Raw genomic sequence first — 27,728 nt, forward strand, 5'->3', positions numbered from 1 at the left:
AAGCAATGAGACCTGCTCATTTGGCTTCGAAAAATGTTGAATGAATACCCAGAACACACTTCATATTCATTTGTCAGAGGTAAAACTCTTTAATCTCAGAGCGCCCCTCCCAACTCCCGATCCCCACCCCCGACTCTCTCCCCCAAACCAGGGCCGGAGAGTGAGGCCCCCTGCCCCCCACCTTGGGTGGACGAGGGCCCTTTAAGGCACCTGTGGGGGTGGGGGGAGAGGGGCGGGAGCTGGTAACGTCCTGGATGCAAGGACGGGTTTGCTTGGCAGGCAGTTGTGGGATGTAACCAATGAGAGGGTGTCAGACGCAAGAACCGGATCAGGCCATCCCTGAGGGGACCAGAGGGACAATTGTCGGGACTTCGGCGAAAATCAACGCCAGCCCCAGTAGTGTAAAGAACGTAAATGTAACGCCACAGGCCAATCCTGGGTACAGGAGGAGTCGGCTACGCCCCCAGGAGGCTAGAGCCAATCAAATGGGGGAACTCAAGAAGGGTGGATGAGTCTCTCGGGAGATTGGTCAAGCCCTTTACAGTGTTCAAGTCAATCAAATGAAGGAGCTGTCCATTCGCTATGCTGAAGTGGAGAACGATTACCCAATTCTGGAGCTTGACTCTTTCGGGAATGGAGCCAACGCCTGGCGAATTAGCCACGCCCCGGTCGCGGAGCGAGCCAATTCCTTACTAAAAAGCAATCTGTCGCTGGGCAGAGAGCAGACAGACCCAATCCGGAAATTGGATAGGCCCCGCTCGGCGGCGCGGGAGTTCCCGTGGGCTGGAAGGGTGGCGGGAATCTGCAGGGACTGGTCAATCCTGGTGGCCCGGGGCGTGGGAGGCCGGTCCCGGATCTGACTCGGATTGGCGGGCCCCGGGGGCGGGACAGGGGTGTAGTGTATGGGTGGGACGGACGCCGGGCCGGGAAGCTCCTTGGGCCTCAGTATTTCTGCTTCAGCTTCTGGAAGTCGCTGGTGTTGAGCCGTGGCCGCGGCAGGTCCCCGAAGACCTGAGTGTCCTCGGCCTCCCGCAGCACCAGTGCGCGCATGCTCGCCGCGATACGGTCCAGGTCCGGCGAGGAGGGCTGCGGGAACGGCGACACGGATGGGATCAGAGCCTGCGCCCCAGGGCTCCAGATCCTCTCCCAGCACTTTGCCCCTGCGACGCCTACGGCCTGGCAGGCCCTTCATCCTGTCCTGCTCCATTTAGGGCTCTGCTACCCAACTCAAGGCACCACCTCCTCCAGGAAGCCTTCCTGCCCCTCTTCTCCCCGCATTTTCAGCCTGGTCCTTTGTGCACGCACAGCAACCTGTCTCACCGCGGTCCTTCCAGAGTGGAAGTGCTGCCTGGGTGCTGACCATCGAGGCTGTGTGCACCCAGAGTCTCACGTCTGAGGACCGGGTTTGGGACTCAGTCATGTTCTAATCAGGCTTCTGCCAGCCACTAGCTGTCAACAGGGATTTTATCTCCCTAGGTTTCTGTCTCCCCTCTGAAAAATGGGGCAGATAGCAGGGCGTGGGCTAATCACCACAGTGACTGCTAAAGAGAGCTGAACGACCAAGTTGCCAGGGCTGTAGAGAAAGGAGCCCCTCCCTGTTGGGAGGGGTCCTCACTCTACCTGCAGCCTCGGCACCCAGGTTTAGGGACCCTGTCACCCTTGGCTGGGCCTGACGCCCAGCGGAATGAGAGAGGCCACAGACGGAAGCCGGACTCAGGCCCTCTCGGAGGCCAGCCCAGGACCCAGCACTCAGGCCTCAGAGGTTCAGTTAATTATGTTTCCACCACCAAACAAGGACGGCAGCAGCCAGTGAACCCTGCCAGTCTGTAAAGGAGGACGCTGAGTGTCACAGGGAGGGGGAAACCACAGGACCCAGGCCTCCTCCCCCCAGAGCTGTTTTCCAAAAGGAAGCAGGGTTCCAATTCCAGCTGAGTCTCAGGAAGTCACATGTACCCTCAGTGCCTCAGTTTCCCTTCTGCTTCAGAGCTTTAGTGATGGGTAATGAGGACCCACCCAGGCCAGCCCAGGAACCTATGTAGGATGGTGTGGGAGGAACAGACGACAAGGGAGGGGGCACAGATTCCAAGAGGGGCCAGAAATATGAGGGGTGGGGGCAGAAAGCAATCTGACCCTGCTGAGCCTCAGATTCCCCATTTGGAGGGGACACCAAAACGCCTGCGCCCTGTCCAGATCAGGTATTCTGCTAACAGCGCTGTTTGTGGAAAGGAGAGGCCGGTCTCCCTCTACAAGGCTGCTGCTGCTGCTAAGTCCCATCAGTCGTGTCCAACTCTGTGTGACCCCATAGAGGCTACGATCTAGTTAAAAACTGCAAGGCTCTGGCCCAAGAACCAGCCTGGCGAGGAGGAGGGGCAGATCAATCCTGGGAAACGTGGCATCCATGTCTGAGGGCATCCCGGAGGAGATGCCTCTGAGCCCTTCCCCACACCCTCCTCCCCGCCTCCCCCACTTGCCCCTCACCGGCCCGTTCTCCTCATCGGACGACCGAGCTTCTGTCCTCTTCTCCTTGAAGGCCCAGACGGGCACGGACACAGGCAGGGACTTGGCATACTGCTGCGTGGGCAGGGCTGAGGCCGGGGGCACCGAGTAAGCTGGGGGGCCAGTGGGCGTCTCCTCGCTCAGGCTGCCATCTGGGAGAGAGTGTGGACTCCAGCCTCTGTCCCTGCCTTGAGCCCAGCTCCCCTCACCCCCACTCCGGGGACGGGGAGAGTCTGCAATACTCACCGTCCGTGCTCTCTGGGTCTGACTCACAGAAGGGGGGAAGGTCCTGCAGTGTGGTGTCCTCGTCCATCACAAAGAGTCCTGTGGGTGGCGTCAGAGGCCCGGCCACTCAGTGCCTGCTGCGCTCTGAGCGCTCTGGACTGCGGCCACTGCCACCGCCTCCCTGTCCCCTGCACTGGCCAGGCCCCTGCAAGCCTCGGGCCTTGCACTCCTTTCCCCTGGTTGTCTGGCTGGCCTTCGGCAGAAATAAATCTAGTTTCTGTCTATCTGGCATCTCCCTGGGTGAAAACAACTGGTTGGATGAACACAAAATCTGTAAGATTAATTTGGGATGAACTGACTCAAAATACAGGCTGAGAGAAAGACGAGATGCTTATGATCCCTGTTTGACAACCAGGACCCAATGGTGCAGAGAGATTAACTTACTTGCCCTTAGTCTCACCGCTAATAAGGATCTGAACCTAGGTCACCTGGCTTCACAGTCTGAGCCCCTAACCCCATGGGTTTGTCCAGCAACAGTGAGAAAGTCAGCCACTGGTAGTAACAGTAACAAGTAAGTAACTACTGAGTTGAGCCCTCCACCCACCCACCACTGGAGAACTCCTACTCATTCTTCAAAACCCTAATGTTACAGTCCAGTCTCTGGGAAGCATCCAAGCTCTTGTTTCCCCCACTGCAGCCAGTTGCTCCCTCCGCTGTTGCTTGTACCCCTGACCCTCTTTAACTTCTGTGTCTGCTCTCACAGGCATCAGGCACCCCAAGTTTGCAAACCAGTCCTGTCCTACTCATGCTCCCGGCTCAGAAGGTTCCCTCCCCGCCCGCCCCACGTCCTCTACAGGGCACTGCTTCATGTCAGGACTCTTAATTCCTTGGCCAGACCCGCAGTACCTAGAGAAAAGGCCCGGAGTGGGCTTTCTCTGTGCCCAGCACCTCCCAGCAGAGCTGGTCCCAGGAAATGATGAAAGGAAACCGAGGCTCAGGGAGGAGAAACAACTTGCTCAAGGTCACAGCGTGAGTCACAGGCCAGCCCACAGGACAAGCAAGCCGCACCCCTCCGGGAAAGCCCACCGAGGAGGCGACTGACCAAGAGCCACCCGGCCCCTGCCGCCTCACCTCCATTATCGCTGATGCCCTGTCGCTCCCCAGAGGTCTCCGTCTCTGTGTGTTCATCCTCGTCCTCGTCGTCTTCCTCTCTGGCAAGGGCAGGCCGGGGTGGGCTTCGCGCGGGGCTGGGCGGCTGCGGTGCTGGCGGGGGCACAGGGGGGCGGGCTGCGGCGGCCGCCCGGTGGGCCAGGGCGATGTCGTGGAGGCAGCGGCGGGCGGCCTCGGCCAAGGCCCCTCGGCCATGGGCCGCGTAGGCACAGGGGCCCGGGCGGGGTGGCGGGGGTGGCGCGGCCGTCAGCAGCACCAGCTCCGTGCCCGTCCGGGCCCGGAAGCGCTCGGCGGCCCCCACCACGGCCTCCCACAGCTCCTCGGGCCGCCCCGACGCCATCCGCGCCCTGCGGGGCAGAGCAGGACAGAGGAGGCTGAGGCCCAGCGGATTTCACTGTCCACCCAGCCCCACGTGTTCACCAGGCCCTGGACTCCACGCCCGGCCCTGCTCGTCACCTGATCCCAGCTGAGTTCCTCATCTCCCCCCCTCAACCGACCCCCGCCCTCCGTTTCTGCAGGACTCCGCTCCATCCAGACCTCCAGGCCCTGTCCTGGGCCCCCTGCCCCATCCTCACCCTGTCCCCTCAGCCCCCAACTCTCCTCTTAGCCCTGCCCTGGCCAGTATAGAAGCCATCAGCCACACGTGACTAGGGAGCACTTGAGATGTAACTGATCCAAAATGAGACGTGCCGAGAGGGTGAAATCCACACCGGACTGTCAAGGATTACTTAGCATAAAAAGGTAGGATGTAAAATATCTCATGAGCAATCTAAGCTTGATTAAATGTTGTAATGACGACGTTTATTTATGCTGGCTAAATAAAATAAGAGGGTAAAAGTGAATCTCATCTGTTTTCTTTCTACCTTTTTAATGTGGCTCTTAGAAAACGTGAAGTTATACACATGGCTCAGATCACACTTCTGACCGACTATGCTGCCCTGCACCGTGGTCCCAGCCTCCAGTCCAGTAGGCACCCAGGCCCCGGGCTGTGTGTGTGTGAGGGGGTCCTTTTACCCCCAGAGCTGACCCTGCTCCAGCATCCCCTGGACAAGGTCACAGGCCCTCAGCCCAGTACCGGAAGGCCCACCCCGGCCTCACATACTTCCAGACTCCTGAGGCCCAAGGCCTTCAGTCAAGGTGAACCGCCCCCCACCCCCGACCTGGACCACTTGTCTCCGTGTACTTGTCACTCCTGCACCCACCCCGAGCTCAGGGCGTCTCCTCCCCATCCACGGGCTCCCGCAATGTCTGAATGATCCCCATTCTAGCCCAGATCCCTCTGGGAGCACTGCTTGGATGGATCCACATTCATTTCCCCAACCAGTGTGGGAGGCCCTCGAGGGCAGGCCTGTCGGATTCACCTCTGAGACAACACCAGCCTTGCCTGGCACAGGGCAGGTCTCAGAGAGCTGGAGTGGAGCAGAAAATGGGATGCCGGCTGCTTTCTGCACCTGGGCTCTGCCCACAACGTCCTTCCACTTCCAGCAGGTCCTCTGAAAGTCTCCCTTGATCCCTCAAGATGGATCAGACGCCTCCCCTAGACCCACAATGCCCTTGGCTACCTCCATTACAGCTCTTGTCACACGAGCTTGTGACAGCTGTATCTCTGGCTGCCTCCTCCATCAGACTATGAGCCACCCGAGGTCAGGGATCTGTGTCCCCAGGACAGGTTCACCCTAAGTAGATGACCTGCTTGGATGCATCTCCTTACAAGGGGAGAGAACAAGGGACCCGGAGCCTGACTTCCCACCCTGATTGCTGTGTGACCTTGGGCCACTGAGTGGCCTTCTCTGTGCCTCACTGTCTTCTCCCTGTAAACCAGTGGTTGAGCTAGGGCTGCTGGGCCGCGAAGGAGCCTCCCCAAAGAGGCAGCAGGCTCCTCCTCATCAGAGGGATTCGAGCTGGGCTGTGATCTAGCCCTCCAGGGTCATACAAGTTAGATTTCAATTCACATCCTCTTTGTGACTCAGGATGAGAGAGGCCAGAGTTTGCTGAGCACTTGCTCCGTGCAGGGACTCTGCACCGGTCATGACCCCTCCTACCTACCTACCAAGGTGGGAGCTCTTACCTCACAAACAAGACAGTCAAAGCTCACGGAGTACAAAGCCCCTGCTGGCAGCCACATGCAGTGAGAGCACAACCACTGCCAGTCCTGACAGGCCCTGGAGCAAGTTTACACCACACCTCCCGGGCAGGGGCCCGGGTGTAACCCAGTCTCATCCCACCCTCTCACCACCCCTATGAGGGCGGAGCTACGATCATCCCACTTCACAACTGCAAACTGAGGCCTGGGGAGACTCATTGACCAGGGTCAATGTCTTGACCAAGATGGAGGGCTGGGACCTGGATCAGTCATCCTGGATCCAGAACGTGTTCTTAATCCTAAATGCCACACTGCCTATCTTATGAGGAAAGATTTATGGCTTCCTAGTCCAGAAGGGAAAAGCGAGGCTCAGAGGTTTAAGGCACTGGCCAGAAGGAACACAGCTAGAAAGGGCAGAAGTGAGGTGAAACTGTGGTCTGCTTGACAGACTCCAAAGCCCAACCGAACTGGGAGGTACCCAGGGTCTCACAGCCACTCCTTGGGTCCCACTTGATGGAGAAAACTGAGGCTCAGGGCAGGAGAGTGAGTGGCTCAAGGTTGCACAGCCTGGTAATGCCAGGCCAGGGGGCTCCTCCTTGGGATATCAAGATATGGCTCCTCTCCTAGAGGAGATCTGAGAGCAGATCAAACTCCGAGAGCCTGGGAATACCTGGAAAGAGTCAAGTGGGAATGAGCTGGTCATGAGAGCCCCACTCATACCTCAAAGATGAGGAGGAGAGCGACTTACGCAGACCTCTCTGCCAAGGCTTGGGAGTCTTGGGGGCAGGGGGGTGTCTCTGGCATTGGTTACCTCAAAGGAGAGTAGCCAAGCCAAGTACGCCCCGCCCCCCCCCCCCAGGAGAGTCTCCCACCCCTTCAGGTTCCAGAAGTCCTGTTATCTTCCACGGAGCTGATAGACGGAAGACCCCCTCTCCCGCCAAATAGAGGTATTTAAGATTAGGGAAGAGTCAGACACGATTGAGCGACTGAACTGAACTGAAGATTAGGGAAAGAGGGAGGTGAGACCTGTCCCCCACAGGAGGAAGGGACAGGTAAGGCAACTGACTTTTTAGAATGAGGTGGGGGGTGAGGTTAGGAAAGGGACTCCAGGAAGAGATGAAGAAAGAGGAAAAGTCCCCCAAGGAATGAGGGAGGCTAGCATGCCAGCGAAGTCCCCCCAACCACCTGTCAAACTGGAATTAAACCCCTTCCCCGCTCCAAGGTGGGAGGAACTCGGGGATACACCCTGTGGCCGGGGGCAGGTGAATATCTGGGGTCGTTCTCTACCGCTCACAGAACTCGCTACTTGGTCCGGGGGCTCAGGTAAAGACCCACTTCGCTAGGAAGCACACAGGAAATCCCGCCCAGGTGGGGGCCAGGACCGGAAGTCCCGCCTTTGGACGGGTGAGGGGCGCCCCGCGGCCTCACCGAGTAACCCCCCGACCCTGTGGACATGGTCCACGCCTAAGTCAAGAATCCTAGTGGGTCTGAAGACCGGAGGATAAGGCTGTCCAAGCTTTGCCTAGAGTCAGACACGACGGTTCCCGCGGCCGACACCTTTCCAGCGCTCAGCGTGAGGTCACTGAGCGATCTCTGCCCTCTGATCAACGCAGGCTATACCCTTCCCACGAGCGGCTCGCCCACCCAGTGCCCCTCTCCTCCGGACGGCCAAATCCTCCCCACACCGCGGTTCACAACGCCGCCTCCACTCACGTGCCCGTAGCCAGCATGGCCGGCCCGGCACCGTCACCGCCCTCAAAAGACATGGCGGTACCTTACGTCACTTCCGCATCTTTGGCCCGCCTCCACTTTGCACACTCCGCCTCCCTAACCCCAGACGCCGGAGACCAACATGGCGGCAAAGGTGCTTCGCCGGATCCTAGTGGGGCATTGGCGACGGCAGGGTGTCCATAAGAAAGATGGTGAAAGAAAGGCTTCAACTTTCTTAGACACAAACCCAGATTTCGACTTGTCGCCCCAAAATATGGGGAAAATGCTACATGCACACTCAGGACTACAGTACACTAACTCAAGCGAGCTACCGTCCCTCATACACTAATAACCTCTTCCACAGAACTAGTGGAAAGCAATGTCCATTAATGACATGGCAACCAGCCAGACATCATTTGTCCATAACATATACATAGGTTCCCCAGCCTATCCCCCTTCAGCACCAAGACTGGCAAAGAGCCGATATGGCAGCCTCTCTTGCTTCAGTTTGCCCAGTTTCAATATGGCGGCTGAGACCACTTTCGATGGTGACTTAGGAATTCGTCTGGGACTGCTTCGTTCCCGGGGAAACTGACGGTTTCATCCCTTTAACCCGAGTCCTTCAGGGCCTCTTGTGATGCACAGCTCCTCTCACCTTTTCTTTTATCCGTTTCTTCCAGGACCCTGCTTTCGCGCCCCGCAGAGAGATGGGACTGCCCCGCATTAACATGGCCTCAGCTCGCCGGCCTTGGCCGTGCCCTCGAGCAAAATGGCATCCTTTTGGCTTCGATGCCAGCATGCAATATGGAGGAAGGACTAGGCCTCTCGGAGTCCGCTTGATCGAGGGGGGTGGAGCTCTTGGATCCGCCCCCTTGTTTACTTCGTGGTGAGGAATGTACTACTGCGCCTGCGCACTGGTCGCTCCGCCTCTAGCGTCTGTGGCATGTGACTCAAAACCTCGTGGTTCATGCTCAACCACCCCATTCTGGAAAATGGTTACACCCACTCCTGTTCTAGAACAGATAGGGACGCTACCACTGTCTGGGCTTGCAGGGAGTGTCCAATCCGGATGTGACAGCACGCTGACCCGGAAAAGGAGGGGGCCGGGGCAGTGTGGCCTCGGCCGCGGCTATGGAGGGAGCCGGTTACAGGGTAAGTACCAGAGACGCATTCTTTCTCTTCTGTCGATGCGAAACTTCCCCCTCCGGTGACCTACTTCTTTCTCAGGCCTTGCAGGGATTCTGGGAGCCCGGCACATCCTTGACAAGCACACCATTCCCTTAATAAACGCGCTATCACTCCTTCCTTCCACTTCCTAGGGAGACTCATATTTAGCTCCGCCCCTTGGGCTGCTGAGGCGCTCTTCTGGGCCCCGCCCTCTTTGGAATGCACTTTTGCCCTTCCCCGTCTTCCAGGGTCCCAGAGAAACCTGGTCGGTATTCTGGCTTCACCTCGCCGACCCCGTCCCCTAGGTAAAGGTACCTCGGGGTCCCGCCCCCTGGTGCATAGCTTCTCCCCTCAGTCTGTTCCCATTGGCTCTCTTTGGGGCCCCGCCCCCTTTGGGCCCCGCCCCTTAATGATTCCTGTTTCCAGGTGGTGTTTGAGAAAGGAGGCGTGTACCTGCACACCAGTGCCAAGAAGCACCAAGACCCGGACTCCCTCATCGCCGGCGTCATCCGTGTTGTGGAGAAGGTGGGCCTGGAGAGAGCAGGGCTCGGGCAGGCCCAGAGCGGGATGGAGGGCGGCACCTGTAGGAGTACAGTGTGGGGGTCAGCGATGGGATCTTAGGAAGAAGAGGTGGCTTTCTAAGGCTGAGAGTTCAGAACTGGGAAGAAGTTTGGAAATAGGGTTTGGGGAGTTTGGAGGGTAGCCTCTCCAACCCCTCTTTCTTTCCCACAGGACAATGATGTCCTCCTGCACTGGGCTCCTATAGAGGAGGCTGGAGATTCCTCCCAGATCTTCTTTTCCAAGAAGGTAGGCTTCCCTGGCTTCCTCTTCTCCACTTGCTTTTTTCTAGGACGGAGCAGTCGAAAGCATTTGAAGGACTTGGGTAGAATCCCAGACCTACCACTGGGGAATGTATAAGCCTGGTTGGGACTTAAGTTCTCTCTGCCCGCCGGATTCCTCTTTGTGAAATGAGGCTGAAGAGGCCCATTCACTGAGAGAAAGCAGACACCATGGGATTTTGGCCGTGGAGATGGCGCCTACCGCCTCACCCCCTTTGCTGTTTGGGACAGCCCTGCCAGGGTGCAAGAGGATAACTCAGTCTGTGGATTCAGGTCCCAGGGGCTCTCAGCCCATAAGGACTTGAAGGAGCATGGAAAAAGGAAAAGGGTCCAGCAGGGTACCAGTCACATCTATCCTTCTCATCAGGAAAAGCAAGAGATTTCCCAGAAGCCTCCTGTATTGGTTAGGAGTTGCATTTGGGTGTTCATAAATGAAACAGGAATGCTAATGGCCTAGGGAAGATAGCAGCTCATTTCTCTTTTTCTTCCAAGCCCAGAATGCAGCAATATAGGTTCATATGGTATCAGTGACTCAGCTTCCTTCCATCTTTGCTTCGTAATCCTCCACACATGGCATTTATCCTCACCATATCCTTGTGGTCCAAAAGGGTTGCTGGAACTCCAGCGTTTTTAACTGTTTTTGTTCACTTTCCATGTGTATCTCAGGTGGGCAAAAGAGTTCTACTCATCATGATTACTCAAGGAAGTATGCTGCTAAAGCAGCCACCATTCCAAAGGTCTCCATTTCTAGTGGTAGAAAGAAGTCTCTAGAAGTCTTGTCCTGGCAGTTAAATGGTCCGTCTTGGAAATGATACATCCAGCCCTTTGGCCAGAACTAGGTGCCTGTCTCCGCTCAGCCAGTAGAGTTCAGTGAGCTATAATCCATCCTAATGTATGCCCGTGAGACGGACAGCTGCAAGCATTTGACAGCACTACTAATTATCACTGTTCTGTGTAAACGTTGGCAAAAGTATAAAATTCTTCAGGTGACAAAACAGAGGGCAGAAACTAACCAGGGGCTAGTTTGGCAGCTTGTGGGCAGCTGTCTGTGCTGTTCCTCAGCCTTCCCTTCATGGCACCCAGAGGCTCGCCTGAATAGGATGTTCACTCCTGTTGGTGCCTTTTAATCAAGAATTTCCTGAGCTGGGTGACCCTGAGGGCAAGTACGGTGCCCTCTTTCTGCCTCAGTTTCTTTTTGTTCAGTGGGGCTACCTCCCAGGGTGGCCTCGAGGCTCAGATCTGGAATCCATGAGCCCTTAGTCTCTTTTCCTGCCTTCCCCCAAGGACACCAGCGGGGGTGACTCCTGCACCTCTGAGGAGGAACCGACCTTTGATCCCGGCTATGAACCTGACTGGGCCGTCATCAGCACGGTGCGGCCACGGCCCCGCCATTCGGAGTCCCCGAGAGGTAGACCGAGGTGGTTCCTGGCCCTGGGGGTGGGTGGGCAGGCAGAGAGACATGACTTATCCTCAGTGGTCATGGCTCCGTGGGCTTTGCTGCCCACGGTCAAGATGGCCACCCACACTGGCCTCCATTCCCGGAGAGTGGGTGGGGGTGCAGGGTGGTCGCCAGCCCACGTCCAGCATGGCCAGCGTCTCCAGGATATGCAGTCTGGTCGACCCCTACCCCAGGCTCCCTGATTGTGGGCACCCTCATGTAAGTCCTGCCCCTGGAGTCTTCCAGACTGTGGGGCAATAGTCGCAGGGGGACAGGGCAGTTCAGGCCATCCTGGAGTCACACGGTGGGGCTGGGGGCACCAGAGGAGGTATCTAACCTCCAGGAGATGGAGAAGCGTTCCAGGAAGAGGTGTTGCCAGAGCCCGGCTCTGGGGGGCACGTGAGCGGTTTCTCTCCCCGCAGGCAGGGCAGCCGGGGCAAGGCCAGAGGTGTGGGGCACTGGGAAACCACAGCCTTTTGCTGTGGCTCGAGTGTGGGGTCCAGAGAGAAGACAGGGTGGGAGGTGAGACAGACAGGGTGCAGGGAACAGACCGGAGGGGTTGAGGGGAGCCTGGGGAGATTTTGGAGCAGGCACGTGTCTGCTCCGGGCTCCCCTTGTTTTCCTTAGTCCTTTCCTGGAGGGCCTGGGCTGACTGGGGCGGGGATGGGGTGGGGGGAGGCGCCTTAGGAGATGCCTGAGCCCCTCCCCGCTCCCCGTCCCCCCCAGGTGCGGAGCCCAGCTCCCCCCGGGGCTCCTGGGCCTTCTCGGTGAGTCTGGGGGAGCTCAGGTCCATCCGCCGTTCCAAGCCGGGCCTCAGCTGGGCGTACCTGGTGCTGGTCACGCAGGCCGGTGGCTCCCTGCCCGCCCTGCACTTCCACCGCGGGGGCACCCGCGCCCTGCTCCGCGTCCTCAGCCGCTACCTGCTCCTGGCCAGGTGAGCCTGCTCCCGGGCCGCAGCCTGACCCCTCAGAACTGAGAAGGAAATACAACCTAGACTGATTTTCAGCGCAGAAAAAAAAAGAGAATCGAGTGGCGTGGCGCGTATAACCCCGGGATAAAGGGTAGTTTGGCATCGGGCAGGACCTGGGCCCCAGATCATGGAAAGAGTTGGTCTGCTTTCTCTCTGAGTTTGTATCACCTTCTGTGGGGCCCGGGGGTCAGAAAGCACCTCTAGCCCACACCCCAGCAGTTTCCTGGGGGCTGTCCCTCCACGGCCTGTGCCCGAGTCGGTCACCCCGGCCGGGTGGTGAGAGGGCCTCGTTGGCCAGCCCTGGGCCCTGGGCCGCCCCTGGGGTGCAGTCGTGGTCTCAGGCCTGGGCTGGAGATTCCCCACGGGCAGTCAGGACGCTGGCTGGGGTCGCCCACACGCCCCCCTGCGCCCCCGCAGCTCCCCGCAGGACTCCCGCCTCTATCTCGTGTTCCCCCACGACTCGTCAGCGCTCTCCAGCTCCTTCCACCACCTCCAGCTCTTCGACCAGGACAGCTCCAATGTGGTGTCTGTGAGTCCACGGGGCCAAGCCAGCGGGCAGGGACAGTGCGGGGCGGACCGTGCCGGCGGCTGGGCTGTGACCACCCCTCCACCCCGTCCCCAGCGCTTCCTCCAGGACCCCTACTCCACCACCTTCAGCAGCTTCTCCCGTGTGACCAACTTCTTCCGGGGAGCCCTGCAGCCTCACCTGGAGGGGGCCTCCGCTGACCTGCCCCCGGCCCCAGACGACGAGCCCGAGCCCGGGTTCGAGGTCATCTCCTGTGTGAGTGTCAGCGTGGATGCCGCTGCTCTCGCAGCCACCTTGGGCATGGGGCCGCGTTGCCCCAGGCTCGCATCCTAACAGCACCGCCCTCACCGGGCTGCTTGACGGACTGTGCGGAAGGTGCTTGTAGCCTGTGCGCCTCGTGCCTGTTTTTAATGGGGGCGGGGGGGGGGGGAGGGGGGGCGGTAACCTTGTCACCGAGTCACGAAAGAAAATGCTTCCAGCCCTACATGTTCTGTTTGTCCGTCCAGCTAAGAAAGGCTCTGAGATGCCTTGGAGGGGGCTGGGGTCTGCCGGGCAGCTGAGGCCCTGGGCTCACCCGCCTCGCCTCATATCCCCCAGGTGGAGCTGGGGCCGCGGCCGGCCGTGGAGCGGGCGCCTCCCGTCGCAGAGGAGGAATGGACCGGCCACGTAGGCCCCGAGGGCCGCCTGCAGCGGGTCCCAGAGCTGAAAGCCCGCATCTTCTCAGGGGTGAGGAGCCAGGTGGGGGGGCAGGCCGGGGCAGGGCAGCGGGCAGCCAAGGGGAGGCCCCTCTGAGCTGCCCTCCGCCTCTGCCCCCCAGGGTCTGAGCCCTAGCCTGCGGCGTGAGGCCTGGAAGTTCCTCCTGGGATACCTGAGCTGGGAGGGCTCGACGGAGGAGCACAAGGCCCATGTGCGCAAGAAAACGTGAGTGAGAAGGCGTGGCCCCTGCCCTGCTGGGCTCAGCCCTTGCTGCCCCAGCCGCCCAAGTCCACTGGAGGCTTTTGATCAATAGTATATCCCTTGATCGCAGTGATCAGGGACATCAGCCCGCACACAGGGGGATGGAGGCAGTGGGCCCATATCTGATGCTGTTTTCATCCCTGGGCCATGCGATACCACGGATGCGCAGCAGGCTTCTTCCCCGCTGTGCGGCCACCTCTCCTGGCTTATCTTGTGCCTCTGCTGTGTGTCCTGGCCCCTGCCCCTGGGGCTGTCTGTCCACTGGGGCTAACAGACTGTGAGCAAAAGCCCACAAGGGTGTTGTGTATCCCGAGAGATGCCGCGGAGGGGAAGTGTGTTGGTGAGCTGGGCTGAGCCCCGCGGGGCGAAGCAGCAGGGTGTCCTTACTGCTCCCCTTTCCCCGTCAGGGACGAGTACTTCCGCATGAAGCTGCAGTGGAAATCTGTGAGCCCTGAGCAGGAACGGAGGAACTCACTGCTACATGGATACCGCAGCCTCATCGGTGGGTGGGGGTGGGGATGGGGCTGCCAGGCCAGAAATGAGATCCTCTAGGGGTGAGGGGGAGCAAGATAGGGGCGAGCAGGGGTGAGTGGCCAGGATGGTGAGGTGAGGCGTGGGGGGACGCTCCAGGCTCCCTGGGTTGAAATCTGCCCTCTATTCACTGAGATATCTTGGTAAGTGATGTGATCTCCCTGGGCTGCTGTGTCCCCATCTGTCGCTGGTTTGGTGACTGTCTGCAGCTGGGAGGGCGTGGCCAGCCCGTGAGTGTGAAGCGCAGCACCTCCTGTGGAAGCAGCCCAGCGGTCTCTGGAGGGCCCACAGCTGCCTAGGCGTGCTGGCGGCCGGCAGGGATGGGACCCTGGTCCTTTCACACCTTCACTTTGTCCCCTGTCCCCGCAGAGCGGGACGTGAGCCGCACTGATAGGACCAACAAGTTCTACGAGGGCCCCGAGAACCCAGGGCTGGGCCTGCTGAACGACATCCTCCTGACCTACTGCATGTACCACTTCGATCTCGGTGCGAGGCAGTCCGGGGAGGGGCTGGGGGCCGGCCCTCCAGGGGGCCGGGGGGCACTGCTGGCCTGGGCGCGGCCCTGACCCCGTGTCCCCCCCAGGCTACGTCCAGGGCATGAGTGACCTTCTGTCCCCGATCCTCTACGTCATCCAGAACGAGGTGGACGCCTTCTGGTGTTTCTGCGGCTTCATGGAGCGCGTGGTGAGGCTTAGGGCGGGGGTGGGAGGCAAGCCCCCTCACAGGCCCCGGGGGCTCTGGCTCTTCACGAGGCCCTCTGCCCACAGCACGGGAACTTCGAGGAGAGTCAGGAGACCATGAAGCGGCAGCTCGGGCAACTCCTGCTGCTCCTCAGGGTGCTGGACCCGCCGCTCTGCGACTTCCTGGGTACGTGTGGCGGGTGGGGCCAGGGATGGTAGGGCCAGAGATGACATCCAAACGTGTGGATGTGGTCCAAACGAGAAACAACCCCCCAGAACCCAGAAGTGATGTGTAAAAGCAGGATTGCAGTTTGGAGCAAAACCTCAATAAATGCAGATGTGGGCACCCCCGTCCCCGCTGCACAATCAGGTGGCTCCTTCGTGCCCGTCAGTCACACTTCTCAGAGGAGGACCTGGCTGTGGTCCTCGCAACTCCCAGCTGCACCTAGCTCTTAGCTCCACTCGCTCCTGAGCCAGGGATTGGAAACTGGTTCTTTGGGCTCTTGGGAGTGGGACAGCTACATTTTGGCTGTAAAATTTGACTGCATTACTTGTTCAATGTAAAAAATGCAGGAAATTCAGGGAAAGGAAGTTGAAATTGCTGTTGCTAGAACTGTTCTTTTGAATGCAGATGATGATAAATAAGCTAGTTGATTGGTGGACATTTCTTCACAGAAATTCAGGGTCATGCTGGGAAGGAGAGACGTAGCTGGTCTCAATTCACTGAAGAGAAAACTAAGGCTTTGAAAGCACATGCCCCTTTCAGGGATACTTGAATGTTAGCTGCCTCTCTGTGTCACTTGGAAGTTTTCTAAACCGTCAGTTTTTATCGACTACATGGTGTTCTGTTCAGTTTAAGGATGTACAAGAGTAGAGTTAGCCTGACCCGCTGGACATTTAGGTGGTTTGTAGTTTTTCACCATGATAAATCTGTATTTGTGGATAATGTCTTTAAATTCCAAGAAATGATTTATATCCACACATATTTGTACATTTTTTGAAACATTCATCCCCATCACTGCTTTCCTGGAAAGCTCTGCCAACTTACATTTTTGCTAGCAGTGTACACCAGGGCCCGGTTCCTCACACCCCTCCCCACCAGCTTTGGGTGTTGACCAGATTATTGTTCTTCCTCTGAATGGACTGGTTTTACTGCCTCCCTTCCTCATGAGAGTGGAGACCAGGGGTGGCTCCTCGCGTCTGGAGCCTGGAAGGCAGGATAGGAAAGGCTCCCTCGGACCTGGGCAGCTCCCCCCACCTCCTTCCCAACCCCACCCTCCACCCCCACGAGCTCTCCATCCACTTGCAAGCCTGGTGCAGGTTCTTACCACCAGCGTGACTTCTTAGAGTCCAGTCCGAACGTCGGGTGCCCTGTGAATTAGAGCGGGGTTGGGGTTGATAGATGGCATTGCCCCTCCCACCACTGTCTCCCGCTCCAGACTCCCAGGACTCTGGTTCTCTCTGCTTCTGCTTCCGGTGGCTGCTCATCTGGTTCAAGAGGGAATTCCCCTTCCCAGATGTCCTCCGACTGTGGGAGGTGCGCCAGCTGGGTTGAGGGGGAGAACTGAGGCAGAGAGACTGGTGGGCGGGCGGGGAGGTTGGTGGGAGGTGGGCAGGGCATGGGGCCGACCTGGGTGGGGCCTGGGGCGGAGGCTTTGCCCGTGATCCCTCCCTCGGGCACGCCAGGTGCTGTGGACAGGGCTCCCCGGCCCCAATCTGCACCTGCTGGTGGCCTGCGCCATCCTCGACATGGAGCGGGACACCCTCATGCTTTCCGGCTTCGGCTCCAATGAGATCCTCAAGGTGAGCCCCTGGCTCCCCCGCAGGCCCATCAGGGTGTGAGCTCCGTGGAGGTGGGCATCGCCCCTGTGCCACAGCCCCTTTGGGTGGTGGGTCCTCAGAATAGGATTGTTGAAAGTGTGGTCAGCTAAGCTGTGAGCACAGCGGCTGGGGGACGCCTCTGTGCGTCTCCTACCCCGTCTTACCCCTGGCTCCCGCAGAGAGCTTTTGGCCCCTGCAGGAGTGGGCCCCCACCCCTCCCCCAGGGCATTAGTGTGGGGCGGGCCCTTCCCCTCCTTGTATGCTGTGCCTGGCAAGCAGCCTGAGAGCATGACCTCTCCTGATGCCAGGGCTCCACTGTGAACCCTAAGAGGGCCAGCCCCTTGTGTCTTCCACTGGGTCCCCAGCAAGAAGCAGAGTAGGCCCTGGGGCGGTGGTGGTTGAGTGCTGGCTGGCAGGTGGGCCTGACCTCACCCCCCACACCCCCACCCCACCTGCCCCCCGCCCTGCAGCACATCAACGAGCTGACCATGAAGCTGAGTGTGGAGGACGTGCTGACGCGGGCCGAGGCCCTCTACCGGCAGCTGACTGCCTGCCGGGTGAGTCCCTGACCCCTCCCGATACCACCCCCAAACCTCCAGGAAACCTCTGACTTGATGCTCCCTACCCCCCACCCCCCAACCCTCCAGGAGCTACCCCACAACGTGCAGGAGGTCCTAGGCTTGGCGCCGCCTGCAGAGCCCCAAAGCCCCTCGCCCCCTGCCTCCCCACTGCCGCTGTCGCCCACCCGGGCCCCACCGGCTCCGCTCCCCTCCGCGGACACAGCCACGGCCACGCAGCCCGACAGCAGCCTGGAGATCCTGCCTGAAGAGGACGATGACGAGGAAGGCGTCGACTCCTAACCGTGCTGGGCTACCGCAGCAGCCCCACAGGACTAGACACTTTATCCAGCTCCCGCCCCCGCCCCTGCCAGAGCTGGGGACACAGGAGCAGAGGGGCAGGGCCCTCCACCCACTCCTCCCTTCTCTTGAAACTGACACTTTCCTGTCCAGGTGGCCTTGAGAGGTTGGGGGAGGAAGGCCACCACGCTGCCTTGGCCCTGGATGGGGAGGCGGGTGGTGGAGGCTCATGGTCTCCCCAGACCGTTCTGCAGAGTCGATGTCTGACCGTTGTGACCCTGATCTGGCAGATGAGGTGTAAGAGGCAGCCCCTTGGGGGTGGGTGACTGGTGGGGGCTTGTGGAGGCAGCGCTCCCTTACCTGCCTGAGTTTGGGGCTTTTGGAGGAGCGAGGATGGGGTACTGGTGTGCAGCCACCACGTAGTAGATGAGCTGGGGTACATCCCGGACCTAACTCAATGGGAGGGCCTGCGGAGCTGCTCGCTCGGGCCCTGTCTACCAGCTTCTTATGAGAAAAATAAACTCGTGTTTCACCCACTGTCAACTGGGCTTTTTGTTACTTGCATAATGATCCATTGGTGTCATTTACAACCGTGATGGGCACTATGATTACCACCATTTACCAGTGGTGCAAAGCGGTGTCCATCCTGTACCTCCTACTACCCCAAGTGGAGCCCCACGGCGCAGGAAGGAGGAGGACCGCTTCCGGGGCTCCCGGACAGGTGCAGCGCCTTCTACCGCGGAGGTTCACGGTTCTCCTCCCTGCGAAATGGGGAAACGGTTGAGCCAGGGAGGGGGCGGGACCACACGGCTGATTCCAAAAGTACTTTAATATTGGCTCTTCTTTGAGGTCGAGTGCGCGGCGGTTACCGCATGTAAGGCTGGAGAGTGGGTGCCCTGCCCACTTTCGAAGGGGCACCGGTGGTGGTGGTGGCGGTGGTGGGCGGGCGCCAGGTGCCCATGCCCCATCTTGATGATCCGGGGCTCCTTCTGGCGGCTGCTAGAGCCAGAGCCGGAGATCCGACTGTTGATCAAGACCGCGGCCCGCAGAGCCGACTTGACGGCCGTCTCCACCCAACCGTGCGGATAGGCCGTGTGCTCGCCGGCGAAGTAGATGCGGCCATAGGGCACCGACCAGTCGTACTCCCGCCCCTCGTCCTTGCCGGTTTGAAAGAGCGTCGGCGGCTGCACCACGAAGCCGCCCTGGCTGTGCGGGTCCTCCGCCCAGCGCTTGACGATACCGGTGCCGTCCCAGAGTCGGTATACGATGGGCCCGTGCAGCGCCGCCACGTCGTCGAGCGCCAAGCGCAGCGATTCTGCCAGGCTCCGGCCGGCGAACGGGGCCGCCGAGTCCGACCACGTGTACGAGGCGAGCAGCAGCGCGCCGTCGCCCGGCGCCGGGTAAAAGATCACCCGCGACGGGCGGTCGGTGCTCGAGTGGCCACCCTCGATGTGTTCGTCGTGCCAGAAGGGCCGGCGGAAGCTCAGGAACACCTTGGTGGCCGGCACATAGTGCAGCCCTCGTACCGCCTCCTGCCGCTTGCGCGTCAGCGGCGGCGTGAAGGTGATGCGCTGCAGCGCCGGCCCGCTCACAGTCAGCAGCACCACGTCGGCCGTCATGGACTTCAGGTTCCGGGTCCGGCGCGAGGACTTGATGTGCACCCTCACCTCGTGCGTGCCCTGCTTAATCGCCACGACGGGCGCGTGCAGCAGCACCGGCCCCGACAGCGAGCTCAGCAGCGCGCGCGGCAGCAGGTCCCAGCCGCCCACGATGCGGCTGTACCTACGGGCGGGGCGCGAGCAAGACGGACTCTCGGGCCCCGCCCCTCCCCAGCGGCCCCCATCCCGGGGCGCTCCCCGCTCCAGGTCTCACCTGCTGGTTCCCTCTAATTCCCTGCCCCCTCGTCCACCGCCGCCCTCACCCGTCCCCGACGTCCCTCGAGGCCGGGAGGTAGAGCGGTGTGACCCGGACACGCCATCTCGGCCCCTCTGTACCACGCCCCTCTCCGGGAGCCTTCCTTCCTTCAGAAGACCCGGGACGCGGGGAGAGTGCAGGCGGGACCTAGCATGTCTCCCCGCCCCCACCCGGCTCCGCCCCTCTACGGACCCCGCCCTCTCGTCAACTCCGCCCCCTCTACGGGCCCCGCCCTCCCATCGGCCCCGCCCACTTGTGGCCGCCCCGATCCGCCCCGCCTTCTCACCGGAGCCGGTCGCTGAGGCAGCTGTGGGCCCGCAGGGCCTCGGCGAAGCTGAGATAGAAGAAGCCGTCCTTGGACATCACGTCTCCCAGGAGCCGCACGGCCGGCTGGCTCAGGTTCCCCTCCCCGAGGAGGTATTCCTGGGGACGGTGCGGCCCGGGTCAGGGCCCAGGCAGGCCAGGCCGGCCGGCTCCGTCCCTATTCCCGGGCGGGGGCGGGGGGCTGCTCCCCGCGGAATCTCTCGGTTTAGTGTCGGTTCCCTGGACCTTGACGATACGGTCCCCCCTCTTGTGACAGATGAGGGAATCCAAAGCCCAGAGAGGGGCGTGTCCAGCCTCGTAAGGAAAGGAGGTGGTGGCAAGCCCAAGCCCGGCATCCCCGGTTCCTGCCTTCTGACTCCGCCGGCGCCTAAGCCCCAGGAGCACCCTCCTTGTCCGACTCCCGCTCAGATAGCGACACGGAGGCCCCTACTCACCAGGAGCGTGTGCCTTTCAAACTTCATCATTGCCTTCTTGCAGCCCAGTGTCCGGAGATCTTTGATGGCCTGTGTGGGACAAGCAGACGGTGCTGAGCTGTGGGGACAGGACCAGGGAGGCCCTGCCCACTTCTCTTGCCCACGGCCGCCCGTTTACTGCTCTCATTCAAGCCAGGACGTTGCCCATGCTGTGCCCTCAGCTCTGCCCTCCACTGCAACTCAGTGTCTCCCCCTGGGAAGTCTTTCCGAGTTACAGCGTCACACAGCCCTGGTTGGGTGTTATTCTGCCTGCCTGTCCAGCTCCCGCGCTCCTCACAGGCAGGGATGGTGCGGTCTCAGTTGGCCCTGTGTCCTTCTGGTGCCCAGTAATTACTTGTCATCTGGATCGCTGTGCATCCAGATGGAAGCCGAGTCCCTCCTGCTGCACCCATCAGCCGTGACAGGGCACGACTGCCCACGGGGAGTTATTCTTGGCACCTCCCCTGCCCCAGCCTTTCTGTGGCTCCCCAGCACCTGCAGCCAGAGTTCCAGCCCTCAGCCTGGTGTTCAAGGCGGCTGCCAGGCCCTTGGTCACCATCCCTTAGGGCAGCTCCGGCCTACAGGGCAGTGTCCTGTGCCCAGGCCACCCTCTGGTCCCCCCACCTCCACGCCCCTGCTCCTGCTCCCCCATATCATCTCTGCTGGGCACCTGAGTGGCCATCGTTCACTGCTCTGTTCCTGTCCCGGAAGCCTCCTGCCTCCTCTGATTTCAGCCCTCTCCTTTGTCCACCTGGCTTCTCCCAGGTGGCCAGGGAACTCCCCGAAGGAGGTGTCCCTTCACTCACACTCACCCTTCCCCTCATGTTTTCCTGGACTCCCTAAACTGGGCAGTGCCAGGGCACAGAAAAGGCCTCCACTAAGTGCCCACCCTTGAGGTGGTCCAGGCCACTGAGAAGGGGATGGGAGATGGGGATCAGCAGTATTTAAGGGGAGCCTAAAGACGGAAGAGCCAGTGACGGGAGACCAGAGGGAACAGGAAAACGGCAGCCAGGTCAGGAGGAGGCGTGTGGCTAAGGAGGACAGGGCAGGGGACCAGGGCTGCAGGGCTCGCGGACACGCCTACCCTGTTGAGAGCCATCTGGTAGATTTCTTCGGGAGAGCGGCCCTTCTCCTTGGGGTTCAGCTTGTAGCCTAGCTTCTCGGGCATTTTCTCCACCACGTAGTTACGCAGCTTCACCTCGTTCACCTCTGTCCACGTGTTCTCGTCATACTGGGTGAATTTGGTCAGGTTGAGGCCCAGGCTCTTGCAGAGCTCGTGGAGGATCCTGAGGGGGTGGAGGTGCCCGTGAGGGTCGGGCGGGGGCGGGGAGCCCTCTCTTCAGCGGGGCTTGGAGAAGGGTAGGGGGTAGGTGAGGCAGCTGGATATGGGGTTTGGGGATGGGCATGAGCCTGGGCAGGGCTAGATTGGGGGTCTTCGGTGCCAGGGACCAGAGACTGAAATGAGAACAAGGCTGGAAGGCGGAGGGTTTGGGTTTGGAGTGGGAGTTCGGGGCTCACTTTCACTGGGGATGAAGTGGAATAGCGACAGAACGGGCTGGATGGGGGTGGGAGCTGGGGGTGGGGAAAGGACGAGGGTCGGGGAGGACAGAGCTGGGGGTCTGGAAGGGCTGGACACGGTGGCCTGAGCGCTTCAGGGGTGCAGTGGTGGGGCTGGAGGCGGGAGGCTGGGAGGACAGAGTTGGGGGTGGAGTCTAGGCCTGACTTGACCAGGGCAGCAAGTTTGGGGTCCGGGTTGGTGATGGAGCCGAGCATCCAGCTGAGTCTGGGCTCGGGCCTGGGCGGGGGTGGGGGGTTGGGATGGGCAGGGGGCGGGGGCTGGGGTGGCCCCGCACCTGCCTGGTTGCCAGGCCTGACCTCACCTGTGCGAGCTGGGCATGCGCATGGCCCCCAGCTCCCCAATCCAGCCTGTCTTCCGGTCGCGGTAGGTGAGGATGCGGCCCCCAATCCTATTGTCTGCCTCCAGGATGGTGACCTGGGGAGAGGTGGCAAGCAAGTCCTTCAGCTCTTCCCACTGGCCCCCATCTCCAATCTGTGGCAGCCCCCCTGCACCCCGCCTTCCGTCCCCACAGCAGCACAGACGGAGACTAGAGAAGGACCCTTTTTTATGGGGAGGTGAGGGGCTTGGCGGGAGAACAGAAAATCACAGTGAACATGTACAGTGTGACGGTTGGTTTCCAGACTGCAGCAGGAAGGCTGCTGGGCAGATTTCAGAGGGACTTCCCTGCTCAGGGAGTGGGGAGATTCCTTGTACAGACTGAAGCCATTGACCCGGCCCATACTCATTCTTGGATTCAGTGAGGGGGACAGTGGTGCGATTTCAGGGGGCACTTCCCCTGTCTGGACTCTCCCTCCCTCTCCACCAACACAAATCCCCCCCAGGAGCTAGGTGGAGGTTTCCAGGGACTTCCCTCCAGGATGAGAGCAGGGCAGGGAAGTCAAAGGTCTCTCAGCACAGACATGCACCATCCCTCTGGGTTTCATGTTACTGCAGAGGGTTCCAGGCCCCCGACCCCCAGACCACAAGGAAAGCAGAGATCCCCCTCCCCTCCCCCCATCAGCCTCTCCCCTCAGGAGGGACATGGCTGGGTCCCTCCACCCGGGACTCCCAGATGCAGCAGCAAAGACTCGAGGTAGACCTCCAGCATTACTTCTCACCTTGTGTCCAGCATCGCTGAGCACCTTGGCGGCCACCAACCCGGCCACGCCCGCACCAACCACAACCACCCTCCGGGGCTTCAAGGTTCGATTGAGGCCCAAGGTCACGACTTTGAGCAGCTGCTCGTAGTCAGGGTCGTGCATGCATTTCTCGAAGGGGTCATAGATGTGGGCCGTCTGCCAGTCCAGGGAGGCCACCAGGCTGAGGAAGACGGGGACCAGGGCGAGGAGGCGCCAGGCTGGGGGCAGGAGGACAGGGTCAGTGGGCAGGTCGGCGGGTGTGTGGACAGGGGGTGGTGGAGCAAAGCGGGTTCTGCCCCCTCCCCTCCCGACTTACCCAAGGGGTCCATGACTCTTGTGTCTGGGTTGGAGATGTGTCTGGGTCAGAGGGGAAGCAAGGCTGCTGTCACAGGAGCCTGCGTCCCCCCAGCCTGACCCGCTGGGGGCTGCCAGCTCCCACCTCAGCCCTCGCCCCTAGGGCCGTGTGCGTCCCCTAATCCTGGGCTGGCCAGCTCCTGTCCTGCCCCTGTTTCTCCTCTGTCCGCCCTGTCTCCCTGTCCCCCATCTGGGTCTGTGGGGCCCCGTCTGTCCGCAGCCTCCTCGCCACCTCGGGCTCCCCAGGCGCACCCCTCTCTCCTCCGGCCCCTCCGCTGGTCTGCCTGCTGCCGCGTCTCCCTCGCTGGCCTTAAACCCAGCGGCACCCCGCCCTCCCCTCCCTTTTGGGAAACCCAGCTGTGGGAAATGAAACTCCTTTCCTGGGTGGCAGGTCAGATGCTGAGTCTAGTCGAGGCTGGAGTGGGTGGGGGCGGGGAGAGCACATCAATCTGTTTTCTTCCTCTTGCCCCAAATAGTTCAGGGGCAGCTGGGCGGCTGCAAGTACATGCTCAGGCAACCGTGCTGAGCGCGGGGGCTGCCCCCGGCCCGCTCCGAGCCCCTGGTCCCCCTGAGCTGGCCCTTGTGCCTGCCCTCTGCTCTGCCTCCTTCTCGGGGTGGGGGCGGGGGTGGGTGCATTTCTGGCCTTGGGGCAGCGTGCTCCCAGGGACAGCTGAGTCCTATCCTGAGTCCTCCTTGGTGTCAGCCATCTTGGTGCCCTGGAGGGTCCTCGCTGGCTCCCCTCCCATCCCATGTGGCCGCTCTGAACCTCAGTTTCCCGCTCAGTGACTGCTGCCATGGGGGAGCCCAGGGGGATTCAGTGAGGACCCCTCAACCCCAGCCCTGCACCAGGAGTGCTCCCTGCGCCTGCGCTGGGAACCACTGTGCCGCCTCACTCAGGCCAGGGCGTCGGGCGCTTCTGTCTGCCCTGCCTTCGGCCATCGCCACCGCCGCCTGTGTGTGCTCTTCTCCTGAGAGGTGAGCTGCAGGCAGGGAGAACAGGCTGACCTGCCTCCAAGGAACCCCCACCTGGCTCACGGCTTTGGGGCTTTAGTCGGGTCCTTTGAAGGGGTCGGGGATGGAGAGGCGATTGTGGGGACTTTTCTTGGGGTTGGAGGAGCGAGCACAGGAGGGGTGGGGTTGGGGGGGTGGTGGTGAAGAGGAAAGCCAGAGGGCGGCAGGTCCTTGCAGCTGATGGGAAAATCCAAACCGTAAATCAAAGAGGGATGTGGTCTGGTGGAGGTAGGGGGGTGGGGAGTGCACAGAGTGAGTCAGAAGGCATCTGAAATGGATGGGTGGGGAGGTGTGGCCAAGAAGGAAACAGAATCAGTGAGCTGGACAGAGCCTCGGAGACACAGAAAGCCAAGGGCGAGTCAGCAGAGACTGGAGGCAAGAGGGACTTTCCCCTGTCTGAGCGAGTCTGTGATCAGAGCTTTGCACTGGAGAGAGGCGGAATCTGAAACTGAGAGGGGACCGGGGAGCGCCCCAGGACCTGCCCAAGGCCCCAGAGCTGGCAGGCCTTCCCATCACAGAGCCCAGCGGCTTCCTTAGTCAGGCCCTCTGAGGGAGGGAGCTGGCTTGTCCCAGCGGGGCGGAGGTGGGCATTTGCACCAGGGGCCCCCGTGGGGAACGGCAGAGCTGGGAGTCTGGCTGATCTCAGGTCCCCGTGCCCTGCCCAAAGGCCCCTCTGCTCTATGGCCAAACAGCACAGCGATGGCCCCACAGGGAAAGGAAGCGGCAAGAACACGGAGGCAGAAAGGGTGGAGGCAGCAGAGCCAAGGGGCCCCAGGCGTGTCTGGGCGTGTCCAGGTGGTGTTCCTAACCACTTAAGTTATTAGCTCAGGCTGTGGACTGGGGACGGGCCAGCCGGGGACGGGCCAGCCGGTGGGACCATCTTTGCGGGGTGCTCCCGTGCACTGCAGGATGTGAGGACCACCACTGGCCTCTGGATGCCAGGAGCACTTAGCCCCTCAAGGCTTAACCCCCACCGATGTCTGCATTCCCAGGCTGGGGGGAAGCACTGGGCTGGGGTTTGGATGATGTTGGGTGAAACGCCCAAGAGCAGCCAGATATGGTCCCGGGAGCACCTGGCAGGATGGGAAGTGCCGGAAGGCTGGATAGCAGAGGTTACTTTGGGGTCAAGAGAGTATGAGTCATTTGGGGATTGCTTGGGTAGAAACGGGACCTCCCAGAGTCATTCCTGATAATATCAAAGAGATTGGTGTTAGGCTTGATTTTGGGGTAAGAATTAGGGGCAGGAAAACGGGGGTTGGATTGGCTTGGGTTTCCAAAGCTTGTGAGCAGGAGACAAAAGACACACACCAGGCTTCCCACCAAATCCAGCACCGGTTGCTTCAGCTGATTTGGAGGTGCTTTTGGTGTTTCTAAGAAACAATGTCAACCCTCTGAGATAAAAACTGTCTTTTGGGAGAAAGACCTACCTTATTTGACTTGCTTCTGGAACCTCGATGACAGTTCTAACGGGATTAGCTCACCTCTGGAGCAGCCAGAGACCTGGCTCTGGCCCCCCAGGAGCCTCCACGGCCCCTCAGGACAGCTAACAGTGATGGCGGCCACAGAAGTGGGCGAGGGACAGGGCTAGACCCTCACATATGTTCTTTCCTCTGGGTCAGTTAAAGACCCTGAGTTGTTCTTTAGTTGCTCAGTTGTGTCCGACTCTGAGACCACATGGACTACAGCCCGCCAGGCTCCTCTGCCCATGGGATTTAACTTTCACCATGTCTCAGAGGAGGGCAGGGCCTACCCGGGGGATGCCAAGGGCCCCAGGAGGGAGTCAGGGGTCCCAACCTGGATGGGCAAGGGGCATGGAGAGTGGAGGGCAGACAGACTCACCTGAGGCCCCTGAACTCTGGCCTGACTGGCAGACAGGAGCCCCTTCCCCTAGGGTGCCACGCCCCTCCTTCCCGGCTTCCAGAACCCCGGGGCTACCGTGGGGACACTCACTGCACGGCTGGCTCTGGCGGGCTCTCTCAGTGCCCATGGCCTTTCTGCTTAGCCCGGGACGGACGTCATCATCGGGCGAGGGTGAAACCGGGGTGGGTGGCTCTGGCTCTGTCCTGTTTTCCCTGTTAGACTGGCAATGCCAGGGTCCTGGTGTGGGGTCGGATCAGCTGGGAGGCTGTGGAGCCTAGGCCCTCCTGTCTGGAAATCTTTTTGTTATGAAAAATTTTAAATATAAATAAAAACAGACAGACTAGGATGATGAAGCCAGGTGCCTTTATCACCTCTTAGTCCATCTTATCTCATTTACACTCTCTCCCTCCCCCACTGGATTACTTTAAAACATTACTATTATTTGGGAGGTAAATGCTTGAGGGTATTTCTGTAAGGCAGGGGTTGGCAAACTTTTTCTATAAACATTTGAAGCTTTGGGGGCCACGTGGTCTCTGCCTGGCCTACTCAACTCCATCATTCCTCCTGCAGTCATATGTAAATGAATGGGTGTGGCTGGGTTTCAGTAAAACTTTATTTACAGAAACCGGAAGTGGGGCCATAGTTTGCCAACCTCTGCTCTGAAAGATATAAGAACTATTTGATTTTTACTAAAATTCCAGTATCATTATCACATTTAAAAATGACATAAAATCAATGCTTATACTTCCCCAATTGACTCAAAACTTTTTTTTTTTTTTTTAGAACAACACAGTTGGTTTGAATCAACAAAGAGCCCACACTGCATCTGAGTGATACTATCTTTGTCAGTAATTATCACTTTCAGCTCAGTGGATCTGAGGTCTGTGTTCCTAGAACTGGGAGAGTTGGGGGGATCTGATGAGACCCCACGGCCCCAGGCTTGGCCTGAGCCTGGCAGAGCGGCCCACCAGATCTGATCTCTGCCGCAAGGACATTTCTGGACGTCATGGGGCTGAACCAGGATGGTGGCTACGGTGAGGTGCGGGCAGTGCCCAGGTGAGGCAGGAGTCCAAAGGGACCAGGGCTGAGGTGTGTGAGGACTGTGGGACAGACAGGCGCAGGGGCAGCTCGGGACAGTTAGGTCTGGGCGGTGTCCATGAGCGGACCTGACTTGTGAGGGTGAGGCCACTCGTGCCTGGGACGTTCTGCAGAGCCGCTGGTCTGAAGGAAGACTTGGGCTTTTTTTGGCTGCGCCGTGCAGCAGTGTAACTTCCCTGACCAGGGATTGAACCTGTGGCTCCTGCAGCAGAAGCAGAGTCTTAACCACCGGACCACTGAGGAAGTCGCAGGAGGGCAGACTTTGAAAGCACCCAGGCAATTTCGAGGTTGACTGAAGACCTCAGGAGCGGTGGTGTGCCGGAGCCGGCTCACACCTTTTCACAAGAGCCATTTAATTTGCAGACCTTTTTGCGGTTTTGGTTTGTGAACCATTATTAAAAGATGAAAACATTTACCATGAGTCTTATTAAAAACAAGGGTAAAACTCAAAACCCATCCACCCCTTAAGTATTTGATTACCTTTTACTATTACATATATACTCTCCAGGTAAACTGGTTTTATCTACACAGTGTGCGTCCATTTCCCA

At 59.9% G+C, this 27,728-nt stretch overlaps 3 protein-coding genes and 1 long non-coding RNA gene across 13 annotated transcripts in view; 2 read left to right on the forward strand and 2 right to left on the reverse strand.

Moving 5' to 3' along the window:
• Positions 1 to 65: 65 nt before the first annotated feature.
• Positions 66 to 8,475, reverse strand: AKT1S1 (AKT1 substrate 1). Of its 4 annotated transcripts, none has more exons than XM_043899872.1 (5): positions 8,340 to 8,475; positions 3,853 to 4,238; positions 2,743 to 2,820; positions 2,479 to 2,648; positions 66 to 1,086 (listed from the first exon to the last, which is right to left on the reverse strand). In XM_043899872.1, the coding sequence occupies exons 2-5, from the start codon at positions 4,229 to 4,231 to the stop codon at positions 943 to 945; spliced, it is 771 nt and encodes a 256-aa protein (XP_043755807.1). In that variant the 5' UTR covers positions 4,232 to 4,238; positions 8,340 to 8,475; the 3' UTR covers positions 66 to 942. The 4 variants fall into 4 exon arrangements, with proteins under 4 accessions (XP_043755807.1, XP_043755806.1, XP_043755809.1 ...); XM_043899871.1 differs by lacking the exon at positions 8,340 to 8,475 and adding an exon at positions 7,688 to 7,892; XM_043899874.1 differs by lacking the exon at positions 8,340 to 8,475 and adding an exon at positions 7,619 to 7,702.
• Positions 8,476 to 8,669: 194 nt separating this feature from the next.
• On the forward strand, positions 8,670 to 18,013 carry TBC1D17 (TBC1 domain family member 17). Its single transcript, XM_043899867.1, has 17 exons — positions 8,670 to 8,836; positions 9,278 to 9,376; positions 9,584 to 9,658; positions 10,975 to 11,098; positions 11,855 to 12,062; positions 12,516 to 12,627; positions 12,721 to 12,879; positions 13,222 to 13,350; positions 13,442 to 13,545; positions 13,989 to 14,083; positions 14,482 to 14,598; positions 14,696 to 14,796; positions 14,880 to 14,979; positions 16,232 to 16,329; positions 16,479 to 16,595; positions 17,084 to 17,170; positions 17,261 to 18,013. Exons 1-17 carry the CDS (start codon positions 8,816 to 8,818, stop codon positions 17,471 to 17,473), a joined length of 1,959 nt encoding a protein of 652 aa, XP_043755802.1. The 5' UTR covers positions 8,670 to 8,815; the 3' UTR covers positions 17,474 to 18,013.
• A 268-nt stretch (positions 18,014 to 18,281) lies between these two features.
• The window catches only part of IL4I1 (interleukin 4 induced 1), a 33,678-nt gene continuing 24,231 nt past the window's right edge, over positions 18,282 to 27,728 (reverse strand). The window contains exons 3-10 of one of the 7 annotated variants that reach the window (XM_043899878.1): positions 26,173 to 26,378; positions 23,174 to 23,214; positions 22,837 to 23,075; positions 22,041 to 22,153; positions 21,245 to 21,446; positions 20,143 to 20,211; positions 19,671 to 19,807; positions 18,282 to 19,252 (exon numbers count right to left, since the gene is read on the reverse strand). In XM_043899878.1, coding sequence (XP_043755813.1) covers positions 18,298 to 19,252; positions 19,671 to 19,807; positions 20,143 to 20,211; positions 21,245 to 21,446; positions 22,041 to 22,153; positions 22,837 to 23,075; positions 23,174 to 23,186 — 1,728 coding nt within the window. In that variant the 5' untranslated portion in view covers positions 23,187 to 23,214; positions 26,173 to 26,378 and the 3' untranslated portion in view covers positions 18,282 to 18,297. Of the gene's footprint in view, positions 19,253 to 19,670; positions 19,808 to 20,142; positions 20,212 to 21,244; positions 21,447 to 22,040; positions 22,154 to 22,836; positions 23,076 to 23,173; positions 24,335 to 26,172; positions 26,379 to 27,728 lie in introns of those variants that run through there. The other 6 variants (XM_043899881.1, XM_043899879.1, XM_043899877.1 and 3 more) reach the window with 6 other exon arrangements.
• Positions 19,678 to 27,593, forward strand: LOC122692358. The gene is made up of 2 exons (XR_006340632.1): positions 19,678 to 19,801; positions 26,866 to 27,593. It is a non-coding gene; the product is annotated as an uncharacterized LOC122692358 (long non-coding RNA).

Source organism: Cervus elaphus, chromosome 4, assembly GCF_910594005.1.
Source record: "Cervus elaphus chromosome 4, mCerEla1.1, whole genome shotgun sequence".
NCBI classification, from domain to species: domain Eukaryota; kingdom Metazoa; phylum Chordata; class Mammalia; order Artiodactyla; family Cervidae; genus Cervus; species Cervus elaphus.